This window comes from Actinia tenebrosa, unplaced genomic scaffold (genome assembly GCF_029948245.1).
Source record: "Actinia tenebrosa isolate PJP-AT-01 unplaced genomic scaffold, QUT_ActTen_1.0 PGA_scaffold2__45_contigs__length_23673736, whole genome shotgun sequence".
NCBI classification, from domain to species: domain Eukaryota; kingdom Metazoa; phylum Cnidaria; class Anthozoa; order Actiniaria; family Actiniidae; genus Actinia; species Actinia tenebrosa.
In genome coordinates, this window is record NW_028292579.1 from 550,424 (window position 1) to 560,748 (window position 10,325).

Below are 10,325 nucleotides of genomic sequence, written 5' to 3' on the forward strand. Positions count from 1 at the left end.
CTTAAATTTTATGATTCTGGAGTTCAGTATTTTGAGAAACTATTTTATGATTTCGGAGGTCAGTATTTCACAACACTTAAATGTCACTTAGGATTTCGCAAAATTTCATTGAATAAATATTCCATCGTTGGTTTCTATTTTACGTAACGTAACAACAAGACGTAAATAGTTCACGTTAGTAATGAATGTAGTCTTAGTGTTAAATCTAGTAATCTCTTTTCATTGCGCATTCAACGCACTGATTCAAACAAAAGACGCGACAGGGTAATCCGGCAATTCTCTACTTTCACATCCCCATAATGCCTTGCGTTTTTGGGGGGCAACTAATCAAAAAACTGTCCCAAATTGAAAGGTTACTTAATTGAATTTATACTATACCTGCTTTTATCTGTACAAGACTGATTATCAGTTTATTCCAAGTTATTTTTGCGTGTACAGATCATCAAGAGTTTTCGTCTTACAGGAAATGCATTGACTTACGAAAAAATGTTTAAAATTTACCTTAAACGCTTCAAGCTTCTATCTTTTTCTCTTTTTTACTTCTTCATTTTATTTTTGGATACCAAACAAGGTATTGTCAACATTGTCTGATCAGCCTTCAGCAAAATAAGTGGGTTTTTACTCTCTGGTTGCCCCCCAAAGACGCAAAGTATTATGGGGATGTGAAACTAGAGAATAGACTTCACATGAGCCAAACCTAACAAGGCGGTCATCTTTGATGTCATTAGGTTCGGCTCATATGAAGTTCGACGTTTGACATAAGCCTAACATCAATCAAATGCCATTTTATAGTCTGAGACTCAAGAGTACATGATTTTTAATACGTTAGCTTAAATATTGAAACTAAAATTGTAAAATATTTGTTTATAATTTATGAATATTGAATAACAAATTGCCCGTTGTAAAAGTATAAAAATATTCCTAAAATGTAAAAACAAATATTTGGATCACTGACATTACTGGTTGAGACAACCGTTATGTTACTCCTTACGAGACTTGAAAGATTGGAGTGAATGAAGCCTTTTGAAGGCGCTTTTTAGAATGTGGTACGATAGTTTGGTGTGTTTATGATAGAAAAATATTAAGTTAAAAACTAAGATGTATCAATGGTGTTTTAGAGCTATTTCAAAAAGGTTGGTGAACGCTTTGTTATATGTTTCATACCAAGATTACAATGTATGATATTCATATTTAAATATTGTCAGCACAGAAGAAAATATGCCGGGAAAAGGTGCAGAAAAAGTCCTGAAAATGTTTTCATATCGTTGTGTTCTTTTGCTGGTTGCATTCAAATTACCCATAGTGCATTTCAGGCTTGGTATGCAACATCAACAAGACCTTAACCGACGTTTTTTTGAAATAGCTGTATAGATGGCTTGAACCATCATATGATGGCAGCCATGACAGGATCCAGCAACCACTGAATTTAATCTGGTCTAATACGATTTACATGAGAAAGAATTCAGTTTCCCAGAGGAAATGACTATTGTCGTGCCTCCTTTCATGACTGCCATCACGTGATGGTGCATGTACCATGGCTATCATTGGGCGGCCATGTTTCAATCCCTTCCCATCTATATTTCTGACTTGGTGTTGATGATGATGTCTATGACATCTGCATCATCAGCACTCTTATCCACATCACGATCACAGTAAAACTCTGCCCACACAGGACAGTGGTCTGATACCACTCCATTCATCCTCCATCCATCAGGAATAAATGGGTGTGACATGCCGTCACGAAAAACACCTGCAGAAAAAAAACATAATCAATACTCATCTGCTGAATAGTTCCCTCATAGTTCCCTGCGTCGTCTTGAAAGGTAATTATGCTGGGGCATTGAAGAAGGAAAGAGGTGACCTTGGAATGATAAAGACCTTTTTTAACACCTTGGACAATTATTCATGTCACTATCATTACGAGGTCTCTTCTATTCTCGCTTTGATGCAAAGTTACCTTTCAAGAGGGTGCAGGGAACTGTGCTTTAGAAATGGATCATGTAATAACTTTCTCTGTCTCTGATCAGGAGAAAGGGGTAGCGGGATGGGGTAGGGAGAGTTTAGAAAAGTACGAAAAGCTCAGAGAAGAAATCTAGTACTAAATTTTCTTTGTAAAACTATTGTATTAAATGAAATTCCTTGGAAGAATTTAAGTAAACACCTTCATACTGTATTACAGATGGATATTTAGCTCCCATCAAAATAACCATATGAACCCTTACCCTAACCCTGTGTGAATGAGTCTGTGATCAAGGAACACAGCAGTAATTTGGACATGACACTGATACGAGGCTAACCCTGTGTGAATGAGTCTGTGATCAAGGAACACAGTGGTAATTTGGACATGACCCTGATTATATGAGGGTAACCCTGAGTGAATGAGTCTGTGATCAGGAACACAGCAGTAATTTCGACACGACACTTATATGAGGCTAACCCTGCGTAAATGAGTCTGTGATCAAGGAACACAGCAGTAATTTGGAACTCAAAAAAGGACTACTCTGTATTCATAGATTGATACCTGCACGTCCAGTAGAGTAATGACCCACAATCTGATTGCTGATCCATATATTATCATAGCACTTAGAACCATCCATATTACGAGTGCTGATGTTGGTGAATGATGTATGGGGAATCAGGCTATTCAGACCTGCCTTGCGGAATGAATCAAAGTCTATAAAGAGATTAAACAAAGCAATCAAAATTAGTAGAAAATTTTTTATCATAAGTTGTATTTAGGCTGTAAACCAACCTACTAAGGCTGCGTTCATAATGTATGGCAGAGGGGGGAAATGTCCAGAATAATTCTTAACACCCCCCCTTAAAGTCATGCAAAAAAATACGATCCCCCCTAAGCAAGCTTGTAGCTTCTTCCAAAAATTGTGCATCCCCCTATTTTTCTGATAAAAATTTGCCCATCCCCCCCCCTTTTCCTACCAACATTTTTCCAATGCCCCCACAATTTCACCTGCCCCCCCCCTGCCATACATTATGAACGTAGCCTAATTGTAAGACTAATCTAGGCAGGTTGAATGCTAAAATATTTACAAATACAATATAAAATGAAATAGATGTTTGACCTTTCTCATCAGGTTCCAGATTAAAGTCACCAACAATGGCCAAGTCCCTCTCCCCTGAAACAAAATTAGATCAACATTTTAGAATGATTTCATTTGGGATTCAGTCTTCAATATCCAACAAACCTGGAATCTGTTCCTGGACTGCTGTCACTATGTCTGGAATGCGATCCAATTCTTCCTGGAAAACAATAGGTGAAGAGTGTTAGTGATATAACCAATATAATTGAAATATATGTGTATGAGAATAAATATGAAATACATTTTTGTACTGCAGTTGTAATGTAATTGAGCTAATCCTCCCATTATACCAAGCAACTTATGCAGCTACAAAATGCAAGTGAACTGAAAAGCAGGGGTGAGATCACTAGTAATTGTTGGGTCTCACTTGACGTTATTTAGTCTTATGCAGAATGTTTATCAGCTGAATCAATCAATCAATCATTTTTATTACTTGTACTATAAATATTTACACTGCACAATAGAAATTAAATACAAAACTAAAGTAAATACTACTCAAAATAAGTATAAAGCTAATCTAGTTGAGTAAAATGTCCAAAGAATATTTCTGCATGTAAATCATTGGATGTCATTACGAGGGTAAATTTACTATAATAACTAGTATTATTATGATTATTATTATAAACAGTAATTACATTTCGATATATACAATATAAACAATATGTTCTTAATAGATTTCTTTCTGGCTGAGATATAAATATAAATCTCAATATATATATTGAGTTTGACTTGAGTTAGTTTAGTTCACCAAACATGCTAAATACACTTCTTCGACTTAGGCATAATGCTTTTCCATTTTAAACCATGTCATTCTCTTGAGTATAATTTCTTTGTTTAACAGTTGCACATGGGAAGACACATGAATATGGATACAACTCAAACAAAGAATCTTATTCTCAAGAGAAAAACGCATGGTCTGAACTAGGAAAACATTACGCACAAGGTAAGCTGTGTTTTCTCTGACTCAGATCAGTGTAGATGATTACCAGTAATGATTGTATACTACTGTGACCCATAGAGCTATAAAAATGGGACATATTGGATGAGATACGAAAGAGAACTAAAGGGGACACAGTATTTCTCTTATGGGTTGCCTGTGGGTGAGACCACAGGTAACCCAAAAAGAGTTCTTGTAAACCAAGGATAGTGTCGTACCTGTAATCGGCTGAGATCTTCATTATCGAGTCCTGTTGCTTTGAGATGAACACTGACCACAACAAAGTCAAATCTTTTGGCCTGATGTTACATTACATGCAAGACAAAAGGTGGAGAATTAATATGTAATATATAGAGGATATTACATAGGCGCGCGGAGATACAAATTTTATCTTCGAGTGTTCAATTGATATCCCAATTTATTGATATCTAAATTGAACACGAGAAGATAAAATTCGTACCTCCAAGCGGCCATGTAATGTTCTGTTTATTATATAGATATCGATGAAACTTAAATAAAACAAAAGCTCAAAAATTCTTTATTAAAATAGCAAGCCGATTCAACAGTGATATCTTCACATGTGAAAGATATGGTATCTTCCACTGATGAAAGATATCAAGTTTTCGACACTAGAGAAAACCTGGTATTTCATCGATATCTATATAATAAGATATGAACTGCTATAGAATTGATTAGATTGAATTACATCTCAGAGTGCAAAAGTATGACCACATTTAATGTATTCACATACTTCAATGCACAGGCTTACGTAGGTTAAACCAACATTACACAGTGGCGGATCCAAGGGGGTGGAAGGGTTCCACGGAACCCCCCTTGAAGGTTTGATATTTTAGGTAATAGAAATATGTCTTATATAAATTTTAATTAAAAAATATTAGTAGTTTTGCGTTGGGTCGTGTTATTATAGCTTAGTCTATTACTAGATAGCAAATTAGGTGATTAGAGCCAATTTTTTTGTCAAACATTGACTAAACAAAAGAGAGAATTATATACAGTTTAAGAAACTCTGAAAAATCCTGGATCTGCCACTGTTACACAATCTTGATGCAAAGCTTGCTGTTTTAATGAAATAAGGCATATAAAAGCTTGTTTGGTAGCCAAAAGCTAGTGGCCTGAGGTATGCAAATACATTCAATGTGGTAATACTTCAGTCTGCACATTGCACTGTAATAAAATATATCTTCAAAACCACACACCTTGAAGAAGCCAATGAATGGTCTTCTTGCAAATTGTTTCTTGCCTTGTAAAGGTTTCTCAAGAAGATCATGACTCTTCAGCTCAATGTTACGACTTGAGTCAAATAAGAAGCCATTGAACTCTTTAGACTAAAAGAAGGCAAATACAGATTAGCAATAAATAACATAAAAACAACTCACATTTCATGACCATCACTCCACATAAAGGGCTTTTGTGTGAGGTTCCCGCCACACGCACTACCACTACATTCTATATTTACAACATACAACACTCAACTCACATGTTGATTTCTACGGAGGAACAAAAACTTGAAAACCTGGAGAAAATCCTCCTTGCCAAGGGTTGAAAAAAATAAAAAGGGAAAAGAGGGGGAATAGAAGGAAGGAAAATTTATGCAATAAACAAAGCAAGTGATGGAAAATGAGGCAACTGCAAAACAAAACAAAAAAAAAAAAAAAAAAAAAAAGGGAATAAATGAATGGTGAAATAAAATTAATAAAAAGCATTGAAAAAAAAACTTACCCTATACATTGGACCAGCTACGTCAGAGGTCACACACTCCCAATAACTCTTGGGTCTCTTTAATTGTTTTATCTTTTTCAGGGTTGGACGGTTGAGCTCATCTTGAATCTTTAAAAAAAACAACCATGCATCAACCAATTGCTCATTTCTGGGATGTTGTGGACGTCATATGGAGGCGACATGCTAAGATATGCTAGTCTTTGTTGCAAGGAGTATGAAATAAATTCAAATCTGTGTGATCACACTGAGTAAGTTCATGAGAGTGAGTGGGTAATTAGTAAAAAGATAATTTGTTGGGTTGTTGCACTACCTGGGGGTGTGTACTCTTGCCCATCTAGGGTAAGGATGTGCCCCTGAGCCCTCTGAACCCTGACTCTGTTCCAGAGTAAAATCACTGAAAATTATACCCTGCTCCGGTATTGCAAAAATGGATACCCTGCTCCAAAGAGGAGACAGCGTGATTTTATATACCCTGTTCCAGAGCAAGCATGATTTTATATACCCTGTTCCAGAGTAGAATCGCTGAAACTATACCCTGTTTGGTGGCATGTACCCGTATAGCAAATGTAGGGGAGTACCCCCCAGGGTTGCGCTATAAATGAAAGAAAACTAAAACAAACCAAGTGTAATGCTTTCTCATCTCCAATTTCTTGAAATACAGCAACACTTATTCTGCAACAAATAAAAAATTTCATCAGTGATTAAAGATCTAGACAATCAGGTGATTTTGCACACGCACTTCCAGGTTTTATTAACCAATCAGAAGCATTTTTGTTGCATCACCAAAAGTTTCATGATGAATTTCAAAATGGTGTAATATCTTGAGTCAACTTTCTCAAAATATGTCCTGAAATATAACTTTACATTGAAAAATTCTATATTAAATTGACCACAAAAGCTTCCTCTTACTCTATCAGCAATTGAAATTAATGAGAACAAAGTATAAATGCAACAAAAGTATGCAAATCGGCATTGTCTCGTTTGGTCACCAGCTGCCATTTTGATAACCATGAGATATTATGAAATAGGAGACGGGGTAGCAGTAACTGTTCGCATTGACAAACAACCCTTTGCGCACTTTGAGGCAAAATGACTGAGGCATAGACAATTTTATCTGGTAGTAATGTTTCCTATTTTAAGAAAATGTATCAATCTAATATATGTCTATCCCAGAATTGATATTACGTTTATTGGTAATACTTGAGAATATGCATATAAAAAAAAGATGTTAGGGCTTCCTATAAAATCTTGAAGCTCTTGCGAACTTGTAAAAAAATCAATGAAATTAATTTGAACAATAAATTACAACAATCATATTATAGAGTGCAAACAATATAACTGTGAAACTTTAGTAATACTAAATAGCACAATTATATGCAAATTCCATTGTTTTCTATTGTTTAATTAGCACTATTTTGTGCTATTTAGTAATTAGGGTTTCACAGATTAATTGTTTGCACTCTATTATATTGAATTATTGAGTCAATGTGTCTGATATATTCCAGAAGCGAGTTCCAGATCTTTACTGCGCTTATAAAGAAAGCTCTGTCTTCAAAAGTTTTGATGCAAGATATTACATTAATATATTGATATAATGAAACTTTCAAGTAGCACAATGTGAAAACACTCTCAATACACTTCTTTTAAGCTTTTGTCAATGGATGACTTGCACTAACAGGTCCCATGACAATACCCCTAAATAAAACGTGCAGTTGTAGCAAAATAAACAACAGAAATTAAAAGGTCTTACCAACCAACACTTTTCACATACAAATCCTTATAATATTTTATACCATTTCTCCTATTGCTGGGTTTCACTTGATGTCATTTCCTGTCTCATGTGAAATGTTCATCAGCTGAATCCCAAGTTTTCAATATAATTCTTTCTGGCTGACAGCACATGGTGGTCAGTGTTTGATCACCATTTGGAGCAGATAATGAGATGCAAGGACTTTAATCAGTTGATTGAAACCTAGCAATAGAATTCTTTCTGGTTGACAGCACATGGTGGTCAGTGTTTGATCACCATTTGGAGCAGATAATGAGATGCAAGGACTTTAATCAGTTGATTGAAACCTAGCAATAGAATTCTTTCTGGTTGACAGCACATGGTGGTCAGTGTTTGATCACCATTTGGAGCAGATAATGAGATGCAAGGACTTTAATCAGTTGATTGAAACCTAGCAATAGAATTCTTTCTGGTTGACAGCACATGGTGGTCAGTGTTTGATCACCATTTGGAGCAGATAATGAGATTCAAAGGCTTTTGTCAGCTGATTGAAAGCCAGCAATAGACAACATTATGAGCTGAAACTTTGCCCTCTTACTAATTTCATTTCTTTTGTTCATTTTAACACATGCATCTACTTGTTTTAAGAGGGTAGGGTCACTTGACCTGTCATTCATTCATGTGTGCTGTATTTACTAATGTAGCATGTAAAAAGCTGTTATTTCTTAAATAAGGTGACCCTCACTTCCTTCTTATGGCTGTCTGTGATACTCTAAGGTAGTACCGAACAGAAAGATTTCATATATGAATTTATTTTAAAATCTAGTCATTTAAAAATCGTCAGTTGATTATTCAAAAAAGTGGGGGGAAGTGGGGGTCACAGACTTGGTTCTCAAGTTATCAGTGATCGTAATAGGGGATAATTCCAATTTTCTATCCAAAATCACAATACCTGTCTGCATGGACCTGGGTTCTAGTACTTTCTACATTCCCTTGAAACTCCAGAAATTGTCTTTGTAATCTCCAAGGACCATAAAACCTATTATAAATAGACTTTGGAACTAACGAGGTCAAAATAATTTTTAGTTCATTCATGTCTTAAAAGTGATATGTAAAGTATAAAATGTTCATTCTGGGAAATAATAAAAACCTTGAAACCTTTTACGAAGTCATATATTTGTCAATTTTACCACAAAATTTGCATCAAATTACAAAGTCTTTTGTTAGATCATAGAAATTTAGTCAAAATAATTTTCAAAACAACGCTAATAAATGGTAAAAAACGAGATGCACAAAATAGATGCGCAGTAGCAAAGGTCTGGAACTACCTTAAATTATGACATTCTCATACCCAGAGCTCCTTGGCTTTGTTCAAATTAAATCAAAATATTCATATCAAATCAAATTATTCATAAAGAAGATGCTGATAATTGTTGTTTACCAACCTATGTTAATGACTATATAAGTAATAAAGGTTCTATAACATACCCATTTTCTAATATCGTTCTGCAAATGACTTCCAAGACACCTCTATTTGCAGCCTTCTCATCACTGAAGCATTGAAGATTCCAAGACATGACGCGTATCACCTCCCGACCTTTATACTTAAGGCATCCATCAATAGGTACAGGGTTAAGCTTGGAATAAAAACCTCTTTCTTCTTCTGGTATTTCTCCACATGTTAGCACTTCCTCAAGTTCCTTGACTAGCCTTTTGCTTATTCCTCCGACAGCTGCTAGTTCTTCAACTCGACGAAAATCGCCATTTTCTTCGCGGTATTTTACAATTTTTCGAGCGAGAGAAGGACCTATTCCTTTAAGTTCTTCTAGTTCTTCTTCACTTGCAGTGTTTACGTTCGTTTTCCCTTCGCTTTCTTCACTTTCTTCCTCACTAAATTCTTCTTCAACAGGATTCCAGTCTTCATCTCCTAGGGCTTTTCTTCTCTTCATTCCATGTGCTTTTGTCTGTAGACCTTTCCTCTTTGCAGCAGTCGGTTTGTTCTCATGAGACGTCAACCCTTCGTCTTTCTCCTGACTCCATTGCCTAGTCCATTTTTCTTCCTTCGCCTTTTTCTGTTCTCGTTCAGGGTCCTTGCAAACATGAAGCTCGACCTCCCCCTTCTCGTTAAGCGCTACTTTAAAATTATCTTCAAACTTGACCTGACAATGAGCTCCAGACTTCTCCAAAGTAGCCACAACGTCGCTGAGGCTTTTTAATCTTCCTTTCTCTTTGCCTTCTACTAGTTTTTCAGCTATTTCAGGACGTATTCCAATGTGTTCCAGGTCACTTACAGAAGCTTTACTCAAAGCCATTGCTTTTCTCGTTTCTTTATTCCTCCGTGAACTAAAACACGACTCGTTTGGATTATGAATAATGGGTCCGCTTTTGTGCGTCTCCCTTGAAAACTGTTTGTTCCCCAGTGTAATTAAGGATCCCTCTTCACTCTTGAAAACAATAACTTCAATGCACCACTGGCTACGACACAATGTGACAGAGACGGTTTACACAAGTTAAGAAAAGGAAGGTCTGCTACTAGTTAAGTTAGCCGCTGACCGTTAAAGAACTGTAAAGACCGAGCGGAGACTGGGTATAAGAGACGACGCAATCTCCAGCCCAAAGTTTTCCGTCTTTTACCGAGTTTTCAAAGTGCAAAAACTCACAAAAGAAAGTTCAGTTTCACGTTAAGAAAAAATATAATTAGGGACCGTTCATTATTTATTGAAGAAGACTATGGGTAAGAAAAATGGTGGGACCTTGAAACTGTAGTGGCCTGAAAGGGGGATATTGAAATAATAGCGCAGCGCACTGATTCTAAAAATAG

General features: G+C 36.0%; 1 protein-coding gene across 1 annotated transcript; it reads right to left on the bottom strand.

Moving 5' to 3' along the window:
- Positions 1–800: 800 nt before the first annotated feature.
- Positions 801–10,040, bottom strand: LOC116292565 (endonuclease/exonuclease/phosphatase family domain-containing protein 1). Its single transcript, XM_031699909.2, has 9 exons — positions 8,993–10,040; positions 6,396–6,447; positions 5,776–5,883; positions 5,253–5,381; positions 4,254–4,334; positions 3,204–3,258; positions 3,081–3,134; positions 2,522–2,674; positions 801–1,750 (listed from the first exon to the last, which is right to left on the bottom strand). Exons 1-9 carry the CDS (start codon positions 9,814–9,816, stop codon positions 1,575–1,577), a joined length of 1,632 nt encoding a protein of 543 aa, XP_031555769.2. The 5' UTR covers positions 9,817–10,040; the 3' UTR covers positions 801–1,574.
- Positions 10,041–10,325: the final 285 nt, after the last annotated feature.